Source organism: Oculina patagonica, chromosome 8 (genome assembly GCF_052425735.1).
Source record: "Oculina patagonica isolate OP01 chromosome 8, crgOcupat, whole genome shotgun sequence".
Taxonomy (NCBI): domain Eukaryota; kingdom Metazoa; phylum Cnidaria; class Anthozoa; order Scleractinia; family Oculinidae; genus Oculina; species Oculina patagonica.
In genome coordinates, this window is record NC_135765.1 from 8,497,618 (window position 1) to 8,521,901 (window position 24,284).

At 37.1% G+C, this 24,284-nt stretch overlaps 2 protein-coding genes across 2 annotated transcripts; one reads left to right on the top strand and one right to left on the bottom strand.

Annotated features, from left to right (window-relative positions):
• Positions 1-1,377, bottom strand: LOC144663303 (transcription factor SOX-14-like). The gene has a single exon (XM_078524202.1). It carries the CDS (start codon positions 1,237-1,239, stop codon positions 499-501), a length of 741 nt encoding a protein of 246 aa, XP_078380328.1. The 5' UTR covers positions 1,240-1,377; the 3' UTR covers positions 1-498.
• Positions 1,378-22,074: 20,697 nt separating this feature from the next.
• Positions 22,075-24,284, top strand: LOC144662367 (QRFP-like peptide receptor). Its single transcript, XM_078523156.1, has one exon. The coding sequence runs from the start codon at positions 22,800-22,802 to the stop codon at positions 23,862-23,864; it is 1,065 nt and encodes a 354-aa protein (XP_078379282.1). The 5' UTR covers positions 22,075-22,799; the 3' UTR covers positions 23,865-24,284.

Sequence of the window (24,284 nt, forward strand, 5' to 3'; positions counted from 1 at the left end):
TTACATTCAATGCTAATTTTAATGTGACAGATCGGTGAAAACTTTGGGTTAGTTTTGTCAAATTTAAATTACAAGTGAAATTCGCTCTTGTAAATAGCGCACGACCAGACCATTTGGAATCGCTCTACCGGCGAACCGAGTCGGACATTTGTAGTACGTCCCTCGAGCCACTAACCCTTGAAATGAGGTCGAATGAGAATTGTTTCAATATTTAAATATTCACACACTTAGCTATATAATATACAAATTCTGACGCGTAGCAAGCAAGCAACGGTTAATGTGGTCAGAAATTCGTTCGTCAAACCCTCTCAACATCTCTATGGGCAATGAAATGTTTTCGTCGGCGGTTGGTCAACCTCAGAAAAAAAACTCGCATGGAACTCGCACGGAATATAATAAAATTCTTGCTTGCTCGATAAGAATAATTTACACCAGTTAGTTGCTGTATTATACATAAATAGTCCATCGTGATAAATAGATTTAAAGTCAGTTACTCAGCTAAAGGAGTAGATAGGCAACCGGCCTGCGTACATCTTGCCCTTGCCACGACGTACAGTTACAGGGAACTGTGTATTGTCCATTAGCTCCTTGTACGGCGTGAAGATGCGAGTGGGGGCTTAGCTGGCCGCCAGGAAGAACGGGCATTCCAGAGGCGTTCAGAAGAGGTGAACTTGTCGTAGGTGCGCTTGGGTACAGCGAATGAGGGTACATTTGCCCTCCCGTCAACATGTCGGGGCGGACTGCGTTCGGAATCTCCAGTCCGCGGTCAAATCTTGATGGGGTAATGGAGTGACCGGTACTCGAGTCATAAGTGTACGCTGACGACACGGGCAGGAACGATCGCGTCTTGCCGTTCACGGTTGAAGCGTACGGATCCGTCACGAACGACGACGTCGGAATACCGGGTGGACTGCACTTCAGTAGTTCGTCAGTGGTTGTTAAGCACGGCAACGGGAATGGATAGCGGTCAACTTTCTTGAGGAGTGATTTGGGCTTTCTCCTGGGTCTGTACTTGTAGTCTGGGTGCTCCTTCATGTGCTGGGCTCTTAGATGCTTCGCTTCCTCGATAAACGGCTTTTTATCTTCGTCCGTTAACTGCTTCCATTCAGCTCCGAGTCTCTTGCTGATCTCAGAGTTGTGCATCTTCGGGTTGTCTTGGGCGATTTTTCGTCTCTCTTCTCGGGACCAGACCATAAAGGCGTTCATAGGGCGCTTGACGTGCTCTACAGGTTTAGCCATGTTGATGTACCTTGTCCTTTGCTCGTACTGTCAGAAATATTCTAGCTCCTAGAAACTTCTAGGTTGTCAAGAGCAAATAAGCTCCGCACTCGTCGATAGCTCGTTGAAACTGAACTTAACAGTGATTGTTTCACGCGGTAAAGATCAAAGCTCGCGCCTCCGAGCATGCGTGCGAAATAATTGAGTTTCATTCTCGCTTTCACAAAGTATTCGAACCACGTCACTTTACGAAAAGGCTATCCAATTAAAATTAAGGAAGTCATATTTGAAAATTCCCCTCAAGTGGTTCCTTGGAAATGTTTTGCGATATTACCTTGATTGCTGTTTCAAAGAGATATTTGGATTTTGTAAATAATTTTCTATTTTGGTTTGGCGAAAGTACAATAGGCGAACTTTTGTTTTCTAGTCATCAATTGCCTTCCTATTGTTCGTAAACAATGCACTCAAAATTCAGCTATCTTTATGCTTTCAGCGGCCCTTGTGAGGCAAGCCGCCACGAACAATAGGCAGTATGTTTTTCCTTTGAAAGTTCAATTCCGCATTTCCATCGCTCCTGGCGCGTAGTTTTCACAAACATTGCGTTAATATTCAACTTGCAATGGAAAATTATTAATTTATATTGAAAGTAAACCAATGTAAATATCCGATTCTTTCTGTGGGTCTGTCATTTTCCTACGACGAATTGCCTTACAAATGATCAATTATCGGGCCTTTTATTCGCCCGTTTAGCATAAGAATACATTTCGCTTATGAACGCTTTTGTCTCGCCGTGAAATTGCTAACTCCAATGACGAGATCTTACAGTAAACACACAACAAAACTTTTTTTTTTCAATGTTTGATCCCTGGCTTTCCGTGTTCGCACGCGCGAATTTGCTACAAACATCGTATCGCGTCGCAGTTTTGTACATAGATATTTAATATAAGTGGTGAGTTTATTGAAGTTTTTTTCACAATTTATTCAATTATGGTTTTGGTCGGAGAGGCTTGGTTTTATTTTTTCATTACTTATCGCGAGATGGAGGGTTCGTTTGCATTTTCAATTCCATGCCTATAAGCGAACTGATTAATCGCTCTAGGCATTGAATGGTAGTAAAGCATAAGTGCCCTTTATGAAAGAGCCCACTTCCTTTCGTTTAATAATCTTTTGTTTGTGGACAATAGACAAGTCGTTATCATGGTAATTCGTGAATGAAAACTCCTGAAAGCTTGTTGTTATAAGGTTCCGTTGAAAGTATTACCATGAAAAAAGCTTGAATGAACCATCTAAATATCAACGTCTGTGCGAAGCAAAATCCGAATTGAAATTGTACGCTTCGAAAGCAGCATGTTTCACTTACAAAATAACGTCGAATTTTAGTAGTTCTTTTTTTATCTTTTTTAAGGGGGCCATTTAAATTGAGTCCCCCGTCGAACTAAACATTTCGACAGCGCGCTGTTCAAAAAGTCTCCAAATGTGACATGTTTAAAAGAGTTGTTTTGTTATTTATTATTCTAATGACCTATCTATCAGCCAACGCTATCAATCTTGAGAGGCTAGGAATTATTTTCAATTTTAGGCAATCTTATCGAAAATGAGATCTGCAAACGAGCCGGAACTTGAAAGAGTGATAGCCCAAACATTGACCCGCAACGAAAAATCTGAGCTTTTGCGCTGGTAATTATATCGAGAAATCAATTCGCAAAATGAACGCTTTTGTCTTAGGAAAAAATTGTCCCAGCCTTCACAAAAGTAAAACTCTGAACACACGAGAAAGATTTTTTTTCTGTTATTTACCAATGCTTGTTTGCTTGTAAAATGAATTGGTTTGTTATCATTGTATAACTTTTCTCCGTTTAACAGTATACAGCATTGATAACGGGCCGACTAATTAAGCCTTTACAATTCCGTGTGTGTTTTCTTTTAGAAAAAGTGAAATGTTTCGGGCGGATGCAAAAAATAATTATTCGAACCCAATTTTAATAATAGCTCGCCTATTCTTTAAAAATTTATTGAAAAGAGAGCGGTATTTCTCAGAGCAAACAAAAATAAATGGTTTGAAGAGGTTTTGCAAAGAACGGCATTCAACACACTCGAAAAACTTATTTGAGCTTCAAAGGGTTTTCTTTGTGAACGGAAGATTGTTTTTTGCCTGGGCGTAGAACAGCATTCTTAGCTTTAATCACGTCTTTTGTGGAACTTTTTCCGTTCTTTGTTTTACAGTTAGATTAAGACGCGCGAATGTAACATTGGAATATACATGTCTATATTTAAATTTCCACTGACTTCGCTAAAGGATGTAAGAGTCTTTTTTGTTAAAGTTCATCTCTCATTTCCTGTTGAAATGAAGAGCGAGAGGAAATTGAGACATCGGCGCGTTACTTTACGCGCTTTGCGCTCCTCACAGCAGAAGACTACCATTGAAATGAAACACAAAAGGTAAAAACAAGAGAAACACGTCCGAAATGAGCTTTTCACGGCCTAATCCCCATCTGCGCATCTATACATGATTACTTAAAACAATTTTGGGCTTCCATCTGAGCGCTCGCCTCACCATAACAACCCGACATCAGCAGAAACCATCTCTTATCGACTCAGTTGATTCTTAGCCACAGATAAGCTAGAATTTGTGTGAAATTACGCTTCGTTTGTTTAAGAAACGTTGGCGAACAACTAAACAAATAGAGTCTTTTAGGTTTGTTAAAGTCCACCAGAGGTGTGGTTCCGCTCGCTATATTTACCAAGCTTTACAAGTGTATAGCTCTCACTAAACCTCGAATAAGCTTCGTTGTCATAGCGTACCAGGAATTGATAACGACTTCTGATTGATTTTTATCAAATCAGTCACTTGTCAGAAATTTAAATTTGGCGATGACAAATTAACATTTTGTCCCAGTAATATATAGATTTTTTTGGTTTTAATTTTAATTGCTTCGAACTGAAATAGGCCGGTTAGCTTAGTTAAAATAAAATCTGAAGCGATAAGACAAACGTATACTTCTTTATTTCTTTTCCTTCCTTGTATATAATACACTTTCTATTTGTTGGTGTTTAACTGGCGATTTGAGCACGACCAATATTGTTGAAAAAGATATGTCTACGATATTGCAACAGATATCATGATCAAATCAAAACAAAAAGGCTTTCCTTTTATTATTAAATATTCTTTCCTATATAGTTTCTTTTTGAGTTGTATTTGACGAAAAATTAAAGCGCACAGTTCTTTCAGCTCCCACGCATGTTTATGTCCTCTGTGGGGATAATGGGGTATTTAGTGGTTTCTCTCACGGCTCGATCCCTCACTGCAGTCATTGTCTCGCGGAAATTTAAGTCAGTGATCTGTAGTTCGCTCTACGCTGGAGAACATACAATTATTTCAGATGTATGTATGTCTGGAGTCGCATTCCACCGACAGATACAAGCGGATTCAGCAGAGAGGGGGAAAATGTTGATTTATCGACAGAAAATTTCACGTATGTCACTGAAGCAATACTGATATATATTTACATTTTCGGTGTATTTTATTTTGAGTTGTTTTGGTCATAAGAAAGCTCTGCCTTGTATCAAAAGCTACTACAAGATAAAAAAAATCTTTTATTTCATCAACAGATTTAAGTAAATAAAGGAAATCTTCATTTTTTTGTGATGATTATTAGTTTTGGAGTCTGATAGGTATGGCTTTCGTGGCGATAGCAGTTAATTGATGTAGCCTATTTGCCTAGTTCATAACATTCTTTCTAACTTTTGCCTAAGGCTAAATTAAAAGCGAAAGCCAAAACACACAGGCTGAAATGTTATCTAGGGAAATGGTTTGTATTTCGACAAATTTCATTTGTACATCTTGAAAGCGATATTTTTAAAGTTGAAACCATCTTCAATCACTATAAAGTTTCAGTCTTAACCAGCAATATTTCTTTATAGTTAAGTTATATTCAGAATTAAACTTCAGACCGCTCTTTAAATTCGACTTTTTGCACATTGGTTTGTTTCACTAGGCTTGGAACGAGCTAGTTATACTTCACTGTTTAAAAAGAAAACCTCGAAATGTTGTTTTACCCTTCAGTAAATACGTACACAGCACGTTAATAATTTTTTGAAGCGTTTCAAAGGGCCAGTAATTTTATGAATCGCCACAACTAAATCTCTTCGAATTTTCCATTGTGATACATTTGCAATGTTTGCCTGAGATATCTACATGATCATCTAGGTATAAAAGCTTAATTTCTGAGGAATAACTACGACAAACATTTTTTGTATTTATTTCGTTGTTTTATTGGGTATAAATTTCTTTGAATTTAAACTGTATAATCCGAGCGATTGTAGCGATGACCAAAAGAAGATTTTAACTTCCTTTGGCGTGAAAATCAAACAGGCAAGATTTCAAATTTTCTGAATTTTTTTTCTAATTTTTCGGGGAAAAATTCAGAAGTTTTTCAACAGTAATTTTCAAACTGACGCGATTGAGAATAAAGTCGAAATTACTAATCTCGCGTAGAAATCACATATTACAAAATAAATGTATAAAATAAATAAACCTTTTATTAATTCATGTATATGCGTGGTCGTTATTTAGCCGTAAGCTTGTGAAGCCATGTATTCGAAACAAATAAGTCAAAAGGCGTTTAGAATCTCAACAGTTTACATCTATAACCAGACCACAATTTGGTCACAGCTAACATTAGCACTTAAAACCGAGAGGCGTGTTTGAAAAACACCACCGAGAAAGCTCCAAATATCCAAGGTCATCATCTTGGAAGCAACAGCCTGAACAATTCACGGACGCAGTTGCGAGATTTAAAAACGCGAGGAAACGATTGCCATATCGCTATTGCAGATTTAACAAAGAAAAAAAAAACGATCGAGCGAAACGTTTTCTGTTACCAAAATTGCAATTTATACACTTAAAAGATAGAAGCTTTAATGGCCTTGGAACATGTCCTTGGGGGCAAGTGTAATATATCTCGATAATTTCGTCAACACACAAGATAGACACAACTAAATAAACTCCAATGTAAATATAGGCGATTATTTTCCTTAAAAGCTGAATAACCGTATGAATTTGTAGTTGTTACGATTGAAATTAAAATGTTAGATCAGTACAATCGAGAATAAAAAGAGACTAACATCAGATCTTTGCCGTTGGCGAAAAATTTTTCTTTTTTTCTGATCCTGATTAAGAGTACATTTCAAAATCGTGCCAACAATTACCTTACTTCTTTTTCATTTGCATAACGGTAACATTCTACGTGGTCGGTAAATATTCACGCTTTCATCTTGAAAGGATTTCATCAAGGTAATTCCACACTTCAAGATTTGCGAAAAGGAAAATAAATCGCAATTCGGCTTTCATTGATTAAAAAAAATGCTTACCATTTTAGCATTTGTCGAACACAATGTTCGTTGAGTAGCAAGTCACTTTTAAGGAAAGATCTGCGAAAGAAGAAAAAATGGATACCTAAGCCATTTAAAAGTTGTTTTGATTTTTGGAATTATTTCTTTGGCCTTAGAACCCCCGACGTAAATAGATTTAAGCAGTTGTTCTGTTTTCTAGAGCAACAGATCGATCGCCAAAGCATTTCGCGTTTATTTACGAGTGTCCTTTTAGCGTGCCGACTCTTTTGTTGGCCTCTTGACTCCCATTCGCTAGACAATGCTGCATTGTTTCAGCTGCTATACTCAAACGTTCCAAGTAATTTGTACTATTCAAGGGAGCTGAATTTTCATTAGACCTAAAGACTCGTGCTATTGTTTGCCAAGGATGAAATAACATTTGAAAATTTGTTGTTTATGTAAATATCGGCTGGGGGTAAAAGAGCTTGAAAAGATTTCTTCGCCACTGAGAAAATTGCTTTTATTCTTTCAGTGGTGTGAGCGAAAACAAAGGGTTCTCAGCAAGCGAGCCATTTCACAAAGTTGAGTTTGAAAGTTTGATGACTTTCGTGTATTACATCAATGGCATTGTTTTGGCGTTAACAATACCTTCATCTTTGATTTTTATTTAAAGATTCGCAATAATTGCTGCAAAGTAACCCAGAATGATAAGGAATAAAGGAAAAACTTATAAAAAGGTTATCGCAACCTTCCTAAAAGTGAAGGCGGAACTGCGAAAAGAAGTATTTTATATGTATGCATATTTAAAATTAAGGTAATGTTTCTAAGGTTGTATTCCCCTGCTTCAGTCCTTAAATTTAGAGCCGATTAGCCAGACACTCGAGAAATAGTGCATTATTTTTTATTGTGTAATTTACGAAGGTACAGTTTCAGTTACTACGAATACATTATTTGAGTTCTGTTTGGGTTTCAATCTTGAGTAATTTGCTTTCTGTGACCTTCCTTTTGTAAGTTGCGAACCAAAACTTTCAGGGAAGCCTGTTTCTTTCTTTTTTTGTCGCCTGGATTTCAAAAGGTCGTCGCATTAAATGGAAATCACGCAGAGGCGCCGCTTTGAAAAACAACCGTAGGGGTTAAAGTGTTTTGAAAAGGAAAACTTTTGTTTCTTTTGAGATCGATTAGGGGACAGATGGTCTGGCAAAAATAAGATTACGGTTTACAGTATATACGATAGTAAAAATAGGAAACAAAGCTTATTCGAATCAGAGCAAGATTTATTTCATTGCCTCGGGCAAAAGGAAAAAATATAGTATATCTTAAATTTTTTAAAAAGCGCTATCGTTAGTGTTCAGTTCGGTTTGCTTTAAAGTCAGTCGTATAGCTTCTGAAAGCGAATCTCAATAGAAAACTATGGTCCTAATTGTTTCTTTGAAAGGAAAATAATAAAACAGTGTTGAAAAAAATCCTGCCGAGAGCTAGTAAAGAAGGCATCAAACGGTGTAGAACTTGGCTCAGCAAATTCTATTTATCCATGCAGATGTCTTGGGAAGTAAATCCTTGTCAATTCGAAATAAGTACACAATTCCCAGCGGTAATTCGGTAAATTTACAACACCGCAAGCTCGTTTAGGCATCGAATTACTCGCCATTAGCGGAATATTTTGCCCTTTCTTTGCGTCTAATTTGTAGAGAGATTTTGACGATCTCTCGCGGTGTTTGCTTGGCTATCCACAGCGAAAGTAATTTGCAAACATCCCCGTCCTAAATAGGTCATCAACCATATTAATATAAAGTGATGGATTATTTTAGTAATCGGTTCGCTTTTCGCCGCCAATTTCTTGAGCCCTGGGCAGTCACTTTCTGCTATCATTCATAATCAGTTTTCGAAGGTTCCCTTGCTGAGATTTTGAAATACATTGTGAATGACAAATTAGAAATAAAGTTTTCGCTGGGGCTATCGATGTGAAGATTCTATTCAGTGGACTAAAGATTTTATGAAGAAACCTGAAGTTCTGCATAAGACTCGTAATCGTTATTTTGTTTTTCTAGCAATCCCCCAGTTACACAATGTGTGTGGTAAACTAAACTTTAAAGAATCTTTGAAATCGGGTAAAAGGACTGCTGGTGATTAAGATGCGAATTCTCCTCAGGTATAATTCTCCATCTTGTTTAAGAATTTGGTTCCAAATGGGGACAGAAAATATCTCCCCCAATCTTCGGTCGATATAGGGTAGGGGAATCTTATACTTAAATGCAATTCCTCTTCATTGATCAATTCCTGTTTTCTCATGACCAACATTCTTGTGTTGGTGTTTATACTTGCAGGAGAAACGAGATTCTGATCACTATAAGTAGAAGTTCAGATTGGGAAAGAGTGTAATCTTCAGGCCACTGGATTGGAATGTTAAGACTCGACTAAACAATCATTCATGTTTCGTCCAAACATCGTATCGAATAAACTTTGTCTGATTATTTAGCCGGCCTTTATGTAGCATACATCCAACATGCACTCCAATTGGCTAAAAAAAAAAAAAATCGTGCGACATGCCGAGGATGACAACCAAAGGCGCCAATGGCAACTTGGTAAACGCGTCAGTTTTCCCGCGCTTCGCACCGGGTTGCATGCTTTCATGAATTGTACACGTGATTGGCTCCTTGCAGAGTTATTGGCGCTCGCGGTGATTAGGCAATTGTGACTACTTTAGTTTCCTTTTACGATCGATCGTCATTACAGAAAATTACTCTTCAGGAAGTTTTAATCTTACTATCGCGACGGTCGTCATTAAGTAGAAGTTAACTGGCCCTTGCCAAGGTCACTTTTATTACACCTGTGTGCTTTTTTGGTAATTTTGGAGGGCAAACAAAATCAAGGTTAGATTCCAGCAGGGCGTTATGAAGGGTCAGACATATCTTCCTTACTGGTAAAAAAGAAATTTTTAAATCCTTTTTCAGCAGCAAAAAAACCTCATTTGCGGAACAAGACCCATAAAGGAAGATAAAAAAAAAAAAAATAAAAAAAACAAGACCCATAAAATTTTAGCAGAACTGGCTGCATGAATTACAGCAGCTTTTTTGGGGGTCAGTAAAATGTCTTGGACTCTCTGCCCCTTTTGAGGATCTGCAAACTTTTCTTTACACTTTCAGAACTCTCATAATGTTTCTTATTATTCACCAAGCAAAAAAAAAAAAAGCAGCACGAGCCCAAATTTATACTTCAGCATGATGGATTTGCCTTATTCTTGTTAGCATCTTTACTGACAAAATTAAAACTACGGGGTAAATCATTTCACTGGGAAGAGGTATTCTGTCCGTCAATTACACACACAAGCAGTATAAACAAAAAGATAGGTGCCCTGCAAACGCAGTCGTTTTTTGCCTGATGTCTCACAACAGGCGAGATCCGCCTTTGTTCTTAATCTTACAAACAAATTACGAATGTGAACTTAGAAGAATAAAGCAGTGCACTGTATTCTTAAGTTCTTTCATTTTAATAAGCATCATAAAAAGATATCTTTAATTCCACCAAGTTCTTGGCATACCTTACATATAACTATGCAGGAAGAAAAATTAAGTACTGAATGAAGGGGCGAGCGGTGACACAAGTTCCGGTGAATCATGCCTATCTTGTAAAGTTGACAAATAATAAAAGGGCCCCTTCCACAATGAAAACTTAGTTATGTAAAATTATAGCAAACTAAAGAACTGGGAATTCCGTTAAAACCACGCGTTTCTTCCGTATCGAGATTTGTAGGTATAGTTATATTGTAATTGTAGTTTTTATTTCTTATTATTTAACATGTAAATTATTATTATTTTTTCTTTTTTAAAAAATCATGTAAATTGGGTATGAAGATCCCTTTGGAGAACCTAATAACTTTTTCTTCTTCTTCTTCTTCTTCTTCTTCTTCTTCTTCTTCTTCTTCTTTTCTTCTTCTTCTTCTTCTTCTTCTTCTTCTTCTTCTTCTTCTTCTTCTTCTTCTTCTTCTTCTTCTTCTTCTTCTTCTTCTTCTTCATTTGACTAAACCTGTTTTCTCTGGTCCAAGTAACAACATCGTTCTGACGAGACACAATAGTGTTTCAGACAAGTTCGCCGCAACAAAATGGCAGTGAAGCGCCGATGAAGTAGTTTTTTTTATGATCTTTCTCCGGGACTGCAAACGTGTCCTTGCTCTTTCAGGTTCAAGCTCAAAGATTTTTCATCAATGATAATTTATCTCAATGGAACCTTTGCGAATTTGTTGTTACGTCAAGATTACTGATCCCCAGTCTTCTAGTTAACGACTTTCTACAGTTTGTTCTTTTCATCCTTCTGCTTTTCAATGTATGACACACATATTGTAAAGATAAATTAGCTTTTACTCGACCAGATACAACTGAAGTTAAGTTAATTCAGCAAGGATACTCTCGCTTTCCAGTATACATTAAGGAACAGTGAAACAAAAACTTTGGACAAATGGGTAAAGTTTGGTAGTTGGAGACCACTCCCAAACAAATTTTCTTTGCTCACAATCAGAGCAAGCTAGCAAGATAAATTAAACGTTTTCCTGAAGTATGTTCACCTTTTCAAATTGATTTTCTATTGAGGCAACGCCTTTTCATTGTCATAGACACAAGAAATATGTTAAAATAAAATTCACTAATTTTACAGCCTTGCAGACTTGTCATAGTCTTTTTATTGTACACGTGTGATCGTGTTTTTGTCAGTTAAGCTTACTTCTAATTTTCGAGAATAAAGAAAGAAGTAACTTTAAGATTCAAAATGCTAAGAGATATTGATTGATTGGTAACGTTTTCCGATACGTTTGTATAAAAATAGAGCGGGCGGCAGGCTTTATTTTGTAAACTCAGCGTGAGTTATCTCAATAAATTGCAAATATATAAGGGAGTTGGCACGAAAGGGTTTAGTCGCGAGGGTAAAACACATTCTAACTTTGATGGGTGGTTTTTCTTTATAAATTGGATATCGTACTTATTTTCCAGACGAATTCCTAGCCGTGTGAATTGAAAAAGAAAGGCCGCTAATAAACTTAATCAAGTTGTGGTATACTAAGATTATAAATTGCGTTTTGCAAGGTTATTGTATTCGAAGGGAACTTCTAATAGATGTGAGAAAAAACCTTCTCTTGCAAGGCAATTCTAAATCACTATTATGTGTTTTCGCTTATCTCGTTTCCCGAACACAAAACCGACAATTAACAAGTGATTTTCAATATCAAAGAATTGAATAGCAACCGTAATATTATTGTCCTTTCGGTCAGATTTTCTAATCAAAAGAAAAATAAAATTGAGTAAAATTGAATTTAGCTGTAGTTTATTACAAGGCCAGTTTAATTTCGAACATTTGGAAAGAAAACGTGAAATCTGTTGCATAGTTGCCACACAAATCAACACTTTTCGGTTCTGAAAACTGGACAAAACAATTTGTCCTCGGCTTCGAAGATTTTACTGAAGCTATCGTGACGAAAAATCTATATTTTTACAGTGAAATTTTGAAATTTGTGTGCCTGGGAATTCTGTGAACTAAACAATAAGCAATTTGTTGAGAACCGAAATATGTAAAATTTGTTACGCCCCTAAATAATTTTAATAGCCAAAGAATACCATACATCTGAACTGAAAATCCATAAAGTTAGACGAAAAGTTATCTATAGCATTTTTGTGTAGAACTGTCTCTCTTTATAGTATAGGCGACACCTCGCTCGATCGCATTTTCTCTAAATCCAGTCAGACAAAAGTCGTATTACTTCCAACACGTGCTGTAATACCAGACTTTTCAGTGTTTTAAGGTGAATAAATCCTTTATCTTTTCAATTACGCACAGAAAAATAATTCAGTGTTCGTAAACCAGAAAATTAAACGATAATTTTCAGTTTTTGTACGAGAAAATATGAATTTTCGTTTTAGGAGCTTATTTTCAGTGTGCGAATATGACAAGATAGGTTTTAACTTATGGTTTGATGGAGCTTCATAGCTGTTGGAACCAAGATTATGATTAATCAAGCTCAGTTTCTTGTAGATGGGGTATAAAGAAGATGTATTAAAGCTAGCGAATCTACGATCACAGTTGTTTCAGGATTTGTAACTGGCCAGAGCAAAACCATAGAGCAAAATAAAAGGCATTTAGCAACTTGAGAAAAATATTTAAAACATAAAATTAAAAAGAGATTTTCAAGAAAAAAAAGAAAGAAATCTTGAAAATAGAAGTTTATTGCACAAAACGTGTTTTTGATATAAACCTCATTGAAGAAAGAAAACAAAACTTCGCCTCTTTCTACTTTCATTAGCTTGTCCTTTGTTTCGATCAGTCTCTTGATCAGTCTTATTACAATAGAGAGAAAACTAGCAGATATATTAAGATCACAGCTCAACCACAAAACAACTAAATTGTATAGAAAAGCTAACTTTTTCAATTTCCACTCCACGACGATTTTTTTATTCAAATCTAAACATCTTTCAGCGAGCTGTCGCAGACAAAACCGATCTTAAAACTCGTAAAAAATCGAACATATTTTATTGTTAATTTCTGAGTACATCAGAATCGTAATAACTTTATTTTATTAAGCTGTGAAGGATAAAATCTCGTTCGGAAAAGAATAAAGGGAATTTGATGAAATTTGTTAGATTTAAAGCGCAAATAATTATTTACAATGCAAATGTTGAAATTTGCCGACAAGGCCAAGTTTTATTGGAATTTTTCTCTTTATCAAAAGGCATAAGTAACTTAAGATAAAAGAGACAATTCTCATATCGCTTGCAACTTATGATCGCGTTAAAGGCTTTGAAAATCTATTGAAGGCTTAATAAAGAACTTATTCGCGACGAACATTTCCAAGAATGCAGCTGATGTAATACACGCGAGGAAAAAAATATTCTCGGTAAATAATCCTTGTTAGCTTTGTAGGCTGTTTGCACGGGAAGACGAATTAACTTTCGCAACGAGCGACACCAAAATAAGCCGAAATTCGCCAAAAGGAAATAATAATTTCACAGCAAATATTAGTTATGAAAAGGAGACCTTTTTCTCTTCTCCACGTCCGTCAGTTCACACACAATGGCGAAGAACTTTGGAATTGAGTTAAGCTTCTGTCAAAGTTGTTCTTTACCCAGCAGTTGAGTTTGAAAAGATATGGTCAGTATATAATATAGTTTTCATTGACTTCTCTTAAACTTGTTTTATCCGCCTGCTAGTGTAGCGAAACTATACTGACTTTTGCTACCGGCGCGAAATCGGACATGGGTTTTTCTCGATTCGCCCTCCCATGAATAACGGCCGCATCATGTTTGCCAAGCGAACTCAACAAACATTCGTCCTCTATTGAGTCATAATTAAAGCTTTCGATATTTGAAATTACCTAGTCGGGGCTCTTTGTTCTCGGTGCTAATTTACACACATAACCCTTACACTAATAGAGCGGTATTTTGCCGGGACACCTTGTTTCCTTATGAGTCGTCCCTGCACCGATCCGAATTACGAACTCTATCGGCGACAGGGTGGTCTAAGCCCACTGAAAAAAAATTAAAAACTTCTTCATGGTAGTTTAATAACCGCCTACTTCTATTGTGCGTTTTCACTTTGTGTTTTGCTATGCCGACTGCTAGTTGAAATCTAATAAAGAAGATCATTGTCGCCTTTTCTTTTCTTTATTTCGGCTTGTTTGCTTCCCTAGTTTGCAGCTAATGATTGTGAAAAAAATCCGGCGACATCACACGTGCGACTTAACACAAGGTTTTCCCAGCGAAATAAATTATACACAAGTTATCATTTATTCCCCAATATCCTCAACACAAAGTATTTATTAAGTTGTGTATGTTTGCCTTTTGTTATTTCTTTCCCAGTTCATTTTATAGGCATTGTTTATGCGCAACCGACTCAACTTGTTACAGTGTTTTAAACGTGGTATTTTTTTAGGCGTGGTCCGCACCAGACCACGGTTATTCAAAGGATGGATACGCTATCTACCGGATTAATCACTTTCCAGTGGATAGCGTAGTTTGTTTAATCAACGCTGATCCACTGGATAGTGATTTAACCGGTGGATAGCGTTATCCCGTGCTTTGAACAATCGGTCCCAGGTAAAATTTGAGCTCTTCTTTTCGTATTTGTAAAAATATCAATAAAAAGGTCAGTCTCTGATAAATTACTGTAGCTTTTCAAAGAACTTCCTTTAAGGCGATGTATAAATTTGACAAATACTGGGCTTGGTTTTTCAAGGCCTGGATTACTTTCCTTCCACCGAGTTGATCGCTATCCAGCCAATAGGTGTTAACGGAGATATCTATCTACTATCTACTATCTACTATCTACTGTCGTAATTTGTCCAGTGGATGGCTTGGAGCCAAAGCAACGCTTGATTTGAAGAATATGGTCTTGCATTAAGGCTCTTTATTTACCCAGTGATATTTCAGTCCTTTATTTTTCGTCGGCTCCATTGTTGTGATAGTAAAGAGTCGACTTAGGGCAAGTCTAGCTCTTGGGCTAAAATCCATTCGATCTTAAGAAAAACTTTACCAATACATTTAATTTGTTTAGAACTTACCCCAATGTTATAAAATTGATGTCTTTTTTACTTAGCCTCATATGATTATTATTCAACCGAACGATATTTGCTCCCTGTTCACCTTAACATTAGAATAACACACGTGCGGGGAATAGCCTCTTTTATCTTTCTCCAATTTTCACCAAAGAGATGAAATCGCTAATCTGTCGTTGATTCGATTTAAGGACTAGCGCGGAATAATTGTACGAGTCATACCTTTGTTTCTTTGTTTACCGAATGTGCGCAAAAATTTATACTGTTGGGAAATATTGCCTGACGCGCCTGCTTGTAAATAGTTAAAAAAAAGTTGTTCTTATCGTGTTACATGTATCCGCTCGTTCTGTTTGCAATCAGAAAGAATGTAACTTTGGAGAGATACCGTAAAATTCTGGTTATAAGCCCCCCCCCCCCTCCCGCTTATAATCCCCCCTCCCGTTTAAAGGCCCATCTATCTGGAAACAAAAAAATACACCCGATTATAAGCCCCCCCCCCGGATATAAGCCCCCCTCTGCCGGATGGCAGTACTAAATTGGGCTAAATGGTGCTTTATTATGCGTTTTTTACTTAAAACGTATTTTGATCAACACTCCCGCAGCTCATTTTGAAACGTTTTTTTTTTTTTCATTATTATTATTCCGCCTATAAGCACTCCCGGATATAAGCCCCTCTGCTTATAAGCCCACACAAAACCCCGTACGAAGTCGTATAAGCCCAGGGCTTATAACCGGAATTTTACGGTATAAGGTTAAAGCCACCGCTGCTTATGGGAGTAATGTTTAACCGTCAATGCCACTTCCAACCTCGTTCCCAGGGTCTCTCTCTCTTTCTCCGACTCTGGGAACGAGGTTGTGACACTTCGTGTCGCTAACACAAAAATAGGACCGTAATGCGTACGTGAGTATTTTAATCTGACGAGCAAAAGGCTGTAATATTCAAAGGAACGTGTGTGGAGGGAGACGGTGAGGGTTTGAACTTTTAGTTTTCCGTACATGCTTGCTTTTGGTTCCCCCGCTCCTTCCTTTAACTAGTACTTTTCCTATTGAAAAATATTAGAATTTTGCAAATATTTTTGTGCAATTTGCGCTCTTGTGAATCCCTCTCCTCGCGCTCTCTTTTTTCTACTCCCCGAAGACTTCTAATTCTAGTATTCTAGGACTCCTAAAATCTCACCCCCAAGTTCCAACTTGTCTGGAGGAGCCTCCTTATACGTTAATTTCTGAAGATAAGAAGCAATTCGTCCGATCACAAACTAACCATACGATTAACAAGCCGAAAGTGAAGAAATGAGTAGAATAAGACAATGTAAGAAGTAGGGTTATATCTGACAAACGACTCGAGGCTTTTACTCCCAGAAGTAGTTAAATCTTGCCCAAGAAAACAACACAATGCGTACCCAGCGAGGGTTCGGAACTGGACCGCTCTATTAGGAGTCCACCGCGCTAACCATTAGGCCACCCTACCCTATCTCAGACCAGACACTACCTAGGAAGTGCTTCGTTTGCGTAAACCAACATTTGAGAAGGGCATAAAATTTCCATACATTAAATCGCACTTCTCAAGAGATGAATAATTACGATCGCAAAAGTATATTTTACAAGAATTACAGCTACTTACTGACCAGAGTGTTACTTACTTTACCTACTGATCCTAGAGTGCACAAAATATACCCTATGTCAGACCAAACCGCTCAAAACCCATTCGCTTTGGCGCTGCTCATACCCAAATCAGGCCCCGGGAGTTTGTTCCCGAGGACACAACACAGCGACCCTGGCCAGGGATTGAGCCCTGACCGTTCCGTAGTCCAACGCGCTAATTAATCATCAGGTCTTCTTTCACCGGTATTTGGCAAGATGAATGTCGATGAAAGTAACTCGTCACTTTCTCCTCCACTACCTCTTTAATCGACTACAGAAACTGTTCGCAGAAGTCAGTAAAACATCATGTCTGAGCCATGGATCAATAACAGCTGATCAAGGTACATGCGACTTCATACGGAGAGGGAGGGGGGTATGGATCCTTGCCTCGGATTTTCTTCCTTTAATAAAAGACATATTTTAATGCCTTTAGTAATTAGCCTAGTACGTGCTCTACAAGATAAAATAATAATCTTTTGGTTGTGACGTCTCAAATCCACTATGTTGGGACTCTTTTCTCGAGACGTTAGAATAAAGAAAAAAAAAATAAGTCGACACAAAAATTACGTAAAATATCATCAGAACAAATTATTACACAGTTTTAAATTTGGACAAATTTGTTTGTCAAAACATGGTTGCAATTGCAATGGCAGTGTCGAGAACCATTGTCACATCAAAATTTCTCAGAAGGATGAAGGGACTGCTACTGAAAGTTCTAGCATGCCAGACTTAACTCCTTTTCGAAAATTCAGAAAAATATCATTGGGCATCCACTCTCTACCCTCCCGTATACCTCCTAGGGCAAATACTAAGTTATCCACAGTTTGTGACTTGTCAGAGTTTAAAAAGGTAATATGAATGGATAACTTTACAAACGCTTTTGTCCATTGTTATTACTTTGGAGAGGTAGGGGGAAATTTTTTCCAGTAAAATGAGACAAGTTTGAGGATGGACCTCCTCGTCTTTGGGTTTTCGTTCTTATAAAGTACATTGACAGTGTTACGCCAACTGAAAATTACCCTTAGCTCACTCTTTAAGATAAAAGGGTCACTTTTTACGTCCTATTGTGATATATTGTCAGGTGACGCTATGAATCCCGTCATCGACCTTGGATTTTACTATTTTCTTTTACGTCAAAAAATCGTAAAAATTGTTACAATAATACAATAATCAGAACAATGAAATGATAAAGGTATTGAAGAAAACTTAGAAAAAAATACTTAGAACAAAGATTCAAAATTTGGGTAAAACGGCATGCTTGTACGTTAAATTATGTCCAAAGGAATCGTTACTAGAGGTACTAAAAACAAATAAGAAAAAAATGATAACTTTGAAGAAATCTCAAGGTATGTGGGAAGGTTAATTTGCCCCATTATCTGGAACCAACGAGACAAAGGGACAATTTGTCCGTTTTAGAGTAGGAGTTCAGGTGGAGTTGCAGACGTTTAAGACAAAATGGAGAATGAATGAAGTCAAAGGGAGATAAGGGGACGATTTTGTCCGTTTGACAGGTTTGGTCGGTGACGACGATGAGGAGGAGGAGGAGGAGGAGGAGGAGGAGAAGGAAGAAGAAGAAGAAGAAGAAGAAGAAGAAGAAGAAGAAGAAGAAGAAGAAGAAGAAGAAGAAGAAGAAGAAGAAGAAGAAGAAGAAGAAGAAGAAGAAGAAGAAGAAGAAGAAGAAGAAGAAGAAGAAGAAGAAGAAGAAGAAGAAGAAGAAGAAGAAAAAGAAGAAGAAGAAGAAGAAGAAGAAGAAGAAGAAGAAGAAGAAGAAGAAGAAGAAGAAGAAGAAGAAGAAGAAGAAGAAGAAGAAGAAGAAGAAGAAGAAGAAGAAGAAGAAAAAGAAGAAGAAGAAGAAGAAGAAGAAGAAGAAGAAGAAGAAGAAGAAGAAGAAGAAGAAGAAGATGAAGAAGAAGAAGAAGAAGAAGAAGAAGAAGAAAAAGAAGAAGAAGAAGAAGAAGAAGAAGAAGAAGAAGAAGAAGAAGAAGAAGAAGAAGAAGAAGAAGAAGAAGAAGAAGAAGAAGAAGAAGAAGAAAAAGAAGAAGAAGAAGAAGAAGAAGGTAGGGGAAAGGAGGAATGAGTTCATGCCTGTCTGTTTTCCCATCGATCTTAGCGAACCAATTGCAACTCATTATCGGAGGAGTAATGTCAAGATATTTTACTTCGTTATTCTGATTACTTCCAAATTAAAGGAAACCTCAGATTAATAGTTTTCTAACTTAGAAAAACACCAAAGGAGCAATCAAAATTCGAACATAAACAAGGGTGGTTTCAACTGACGAAGATTAAGACGGATTAGGAACAACAAACATGAAAAAAAGGTATTGCCAATTGTTTTAAGAAGCGTTGTCCATGACGTAGCTCCTTTAAACATTTTGGAAGAACTATTTCAGTATTTTAGTCGAAAAGGCGGGTCTGTCCATTTCATGAGTTCGAGTTCGAGTTAGAATTTCGAGTTGAGTTCGAGTTCGAGTTAGAATTTCGAGTTCGAGTTAAAATATCGAGTTCGAGTTGCTTGCGGTTAGTTCCACTCCTATTTGCTTGCGGGTAGTTCCACTCCTATTTGCTTGCGGTTAGCTTTCATTTGGTGATAAGGGCGACACTATGCGTGACCAACTGGGAAAATGTTACCCCATAACTCGAACTCGAAATTTCTAACTCGAACTCGAAATCTCTAACTCGAACTCGAAATTTTTAACTCGAACTCATACATTCGATACACTCCGAAAAGGCTTCGCGAAGTGAATATTTGTTACTGAGTCGTGTTGCAAATTTGCTGTCGATTGTCTGCAAAATCACGGTGACGATATCTGATTTTAATCTGTGATCCAACGCTGGGAAAGGTGAAATGGTAATACTGTATGTCAGATTTAGACTAATTCCAGAGGTGATAAACAAAATATAAGAAATTACCTAAGAAAACTTATATAGGCCTATCCACAAGGTGCTCGAGATTTCCCAAAAAGTTACCCGTAATTTCTCAAAAAGTTGCTCAAAAGTTGCTCCAAAATCGAAAAAAGTTGCTTCTGATAATAAAAGTTGCTCGAAAGTTGCTCCAAAAAATCCAAAACGCGGCTTCTAATTAAGAGAATTTCTCTAAATATATGCTAATTTCCCTTTAAGGGTAAGATTTCTAAGCAGGGTTATACAATTGTACAGCTAAACTAAAGAAGTATCTAAATAACATATAAAGGGGAACATTTGTTAAATAACAGTGATTTCTTTAACTGAGAAAAATCGAGAAGATATCAATGACGTCATGTTTGCTGACGAGTTTTGTAATGTTTTAATGCAGAATGAGCCGAAAGTTGAAACGTCTTCAGATGTTCCTCGAAAATCTTCGGCAAACTTCGTAAATCTTCGGAAACGTTCGTATTGCCTTTGAACAACACTCGGATAATCTCCGGAGATCTTCGGTCTGAAAATTGCTCAAAATGCAACAAGTTGCTCGAGAGGAAAAAAGTTGCTCGAAGGGGAAAAAGTTGCTCGAAACATGAAAAGTTGCCAAAAAGTTGCCGAGCAACTTGTGGAAAGCCTTAAACTTTACAAGAGCACAGACTGCAATAAATAGTTCAACGAGTTTTGTAAAAAAGCGACAATTGGAAGTAGCACGGCATGATATAGAGAGTTTTCAAGACTAACAAAAAAATATATAATGGTGTAACGTATGTTAGGAGTGCTTTTAAAATGCTGTTAAAACAGTCAGACGTTTCGGGGATGAACCCAAAGTAGCGGCTTTTTTCTATGCGGCTTAGTCCGCGAGGAAAATAAATCGTCTCTTTCTCGAAAATGAGTATGGTGACCTATAAATTTTTTTCTCAAAATTTGCGTGTAGCGAACAAGTTCCGTTTTTGTAAAACGAAAACAGATCAATTCCTATGCTTGAAAAATAAATTATCGGCTAGAAATGTGTACTTCGCCAGTACTTGCAAGGGAATTATTAAGGAATTATGTGGTATATACAAGGTCTTTCTGCTCCTAAACGAATATTGGTCCCCACTTTTCTTATTTCAAAATTTAAGTCCCCTCAAAATACTGTCAACAAGTAGGAAAGTTTGGTTGAAAATCTATGTTCAGTTCTATTTCGGGGCCTTAAGGCGGCATACAGTAAAAACCCGCGTATAAGAACCTAACATTTAAGAACCTGTTAAGCTAAAATTTCATTTTTAAGCACCCTTCACATAAGAACCATTTTAGGCTAAAATTCTAAAACAGGTTCTTATTTTCTAAAAATAAAAAATAATCTTCCCAAAAATATAGAATTAAAAAATCTTCTCAAAAATATATTTATAACACAGTCTGTACACATTATAGTTACAGCATAGTTACAAGATTTATTGGGAATTATAGTGAAGGTTACAGTATAGTTTTGATTTTAACGGAATCAGATTAAAATAGTATAGTATTTTGCTTACTGAAGCCTTCAAGAATACTGTTATTGGACATTAAAGAGCAGATCATTTACAAATTCTACTTTATTTCTTGAACAAAAGTTAAGAACCTAATTAAGAACCCAGTAAGCCTAATTTTACACTAAATACCATTTATATATGAACCTGTTTAGGCTAACTTGAAAACACCTAGGTTCTTATACGCGGGTTTTTACTGTAATCTATTTTGTGAAAGTTTTCAAGACTTCTATTGTTTGTCCCAAGCTAAAGGGCAAGTCTGGCAACATAACAGTACCACGGATGTTTACTTTCTACGTTTCTTCTTTTATTGCAGGAACCACCCCCTCCTTAACTCAAAGTTAAACAATTCTTCGTGTGTGTCAGAAAAATAATTAAAAAATACCGGATATTTTTGCCCTACAGACGGACACAGAAAAGTCACGTCGGGCCGTATACCAAAGCGCAAGATATTTTATTAAAAACTGATTGACTGCTGCTGTGTCTTTTTTCGCTTCCTTTTGTAAACAGCCTGTTTAAAGGATCCTGTGGCGATACGAGTTTTAATAAACCCGAGTCAATAAAACTAACATTTTTGTCTCTGCGGTGGTTATTTTGAAGAGCTTCGAGGTTTGAGGGCGATTTGTTTTGTCATTTATGAACTGTCTGTGTATTTCATGAGATTTGGAATTTAATTGTGCCCGTTTTAGCCTTAATTCTTCTTTATCCTCGAGTCCATTCAAGCGTGAAGACACATGTCTTTTTTTATAATAGATTTTTAGACGGTTAAGTGATTATGAAGACGAGAAATGCTAAAACATGTCTTTTAAGTTCGATGCATTCTTTGTAAACTAATGTAAACGAAGAGAAACTATATAGTATTTTCAAATATTGAGCTTGACTCCATAATTTAATTTAAATGCAACGTGTTTCGAGAGTTTTTACAAGTTTATTAAGTTTTGTTGTCAGCAAAGATGAATACTCACAGTTCATTGGTTACCAAGGTTGTCCCCCATGTGACACAAGTGATTACTTTACACAATAAATTTAGTCGTTTCTAATGAGCTTTCTTTTGTTACCCAAATCGTACGGTTTTAAACGCATAAGATGATTAGCTTTTACCAAGCGGACGTTTTGACTCTTGTATCGACAGTCTGTCGCCGTTGACATGTCAAAAGTACAGCATTTCCGCAGTTTTTGCCAGACTGCGCGTTTGAAGTATTCATTAACGATGGTTTCGTGGTGAATGCCTCATTGTTCAAGAAACGTTTTTATTTCCACGCTACTGTAAACGGTGTAATCGACATAGATTGGTTGGACAAACAAACAAACGAACGCCTTCAAGTTTAAAACTACCGTCTCTGGAAAGAACTTCAAAGAAGGATCTCAAACAGCGCACGATTGCCAGTTTCCGGCGAATTCCAAACCATTTGCGTCATCGGGGAGAGGACAAAATCTTGTGGTGTGCGTTAGTGTAATGTGCGTGCGCTTTATTCAGTTGGAAAAACAAAACTTCCATTAACAACTGACATATATTCAAGAAAAATAACAATCGCTGACAACGCTTTTGGAACAAACGAAGTTGAACAAAGTGAAGAAGTGTTTGTGCGTTTCACAAGAGGCTCAAACCGCAATCAAGTAGATTTTCATTTCTTCTGTTCACATCAATTTCTGGTCAGGTGGATGAGGTAGAAATGGTTTTAACAAACTCAGCAACACTCTTTCAAAATATCGATGCATCTTTGGTTGACTTTTACGTCGCTTTTTTACTTACGATTGTGTTCCTGTCTTTGGTAGCCAACGTCACTGTCCTTACAGCACTGTACACCCAGAATGCAAACCTACGAAACAGCATGGACGTCTTCATTGCGAACATGGCAGTTTCGGACATTGTTTCGTCGTTTTCGGCCACGTTTACACTAAACAATGCTAAACTGCAATGGACGATTGGAAATGGAACTTGTAAAATGTGCTATTTTCTCGTTTTCGTGTCGTATGCTGTTACTGTACTAACACTGTGCTTGGCAAGTTTAGATCGCTTTTATGGAATCTGTCTTCCGACGAAACACAGGCAAGTTATCGTTTTCAAGAAACAAACTATTTCTGTGTGTTTGATATGGATTTTATCGTGCCTATTGTTTGCACCATATATTTACGCTTACGACGTTAAAGAATTCAAACTTTCCAGCGGAAAGATAAAGCAAATATGTACGCAAACTTGGAATTCTGACAGCGAGCAAACATTCTATTCACTGGTTGTGTTATTACTGTTGTTTCTCATACCTAGCGCCTTGTTTGCCTTTGTTTTTGTCAAAGTTTTTCATAAATTACAAGAGCCACGAAGCACGACATCAGGAGGGAACGCTATTCTTCACAAAAAGCGCAGAAAAATGACATTTATGCTTTTATTAATGGTAGCTTCGCAGTACTTTTGTTGGAGTCCCGCCATCATTGCGCACACTGTTCACATCTTCGGTCAAACTCGCCACGGTTACTATAACATTTGGCTCGTTTTCGAGCTTCTTCATTTTCTGCGTTCCTTGGTTTTTCCTCTGATTTACCTCGCAATGTATCATAACTTCCGCGCAAGCTTAAAAGCGTTGTTTTTGTCTTGTTGTTCAGCGGCATCACACGCAAACAACACAGCAAATAGTACAGCCAAGGACCTTTCTCAGCCATCTTCGGTTCCAGTGTCCTCGGCCGCCTCTGATCGTTCAGCCTCTTACGTACCAGACGATGAAATGTACACGACCATGTAGAGAAAAAAGTATCATGCACTTGGCGACTCATAGATATTATCTATCGAATTTATTTTGTTTTTATTTGATTGGACAGCTTTTTTTATTGTTTCAATAAAATTTTACAACTTGTGTTTTATGCAAAGAAAGTTGGTGTGATAATACTGTCGCTAAAGCTTTATACTAGTAGGAATTAAAGATCAAGAGAGATGAGAAATGAAGAGAGAAAAACGTTTGAAACAAACCTCGTTTGCACAACAAACGAGCTTAGAATAGCTTGTTTGGGGTTTTATTGATCAAGAGCTTCAAGCGACTAATAAATGAAGTAAAACCATCCAAGATCCCAAATACAGGGATTTATTAAGTGGACCTTTATAACACAAAGTTAACTGTTGTCTCAAAATTTGAGTTCTATCTGCAAAGCTAGTCGTGTACTTTGAA

Excerpts from the sequence above, each read along its gene's own strand:
- LOC144663303 (XM_078524202.1), bottom strand. The coding sequence starts at position 1,239 with ATGGCTAAACCTGTAGAGCACGTCAAGCGCCCTATGAACGCCTTTATG.
- LOC144662367 (XM_078523156.1), top strand. The coding sequence starts at position 22,800 with ATGGTTTTAACAAACTCAGCAACACTCTTTCAAAATATCGATGCATCT.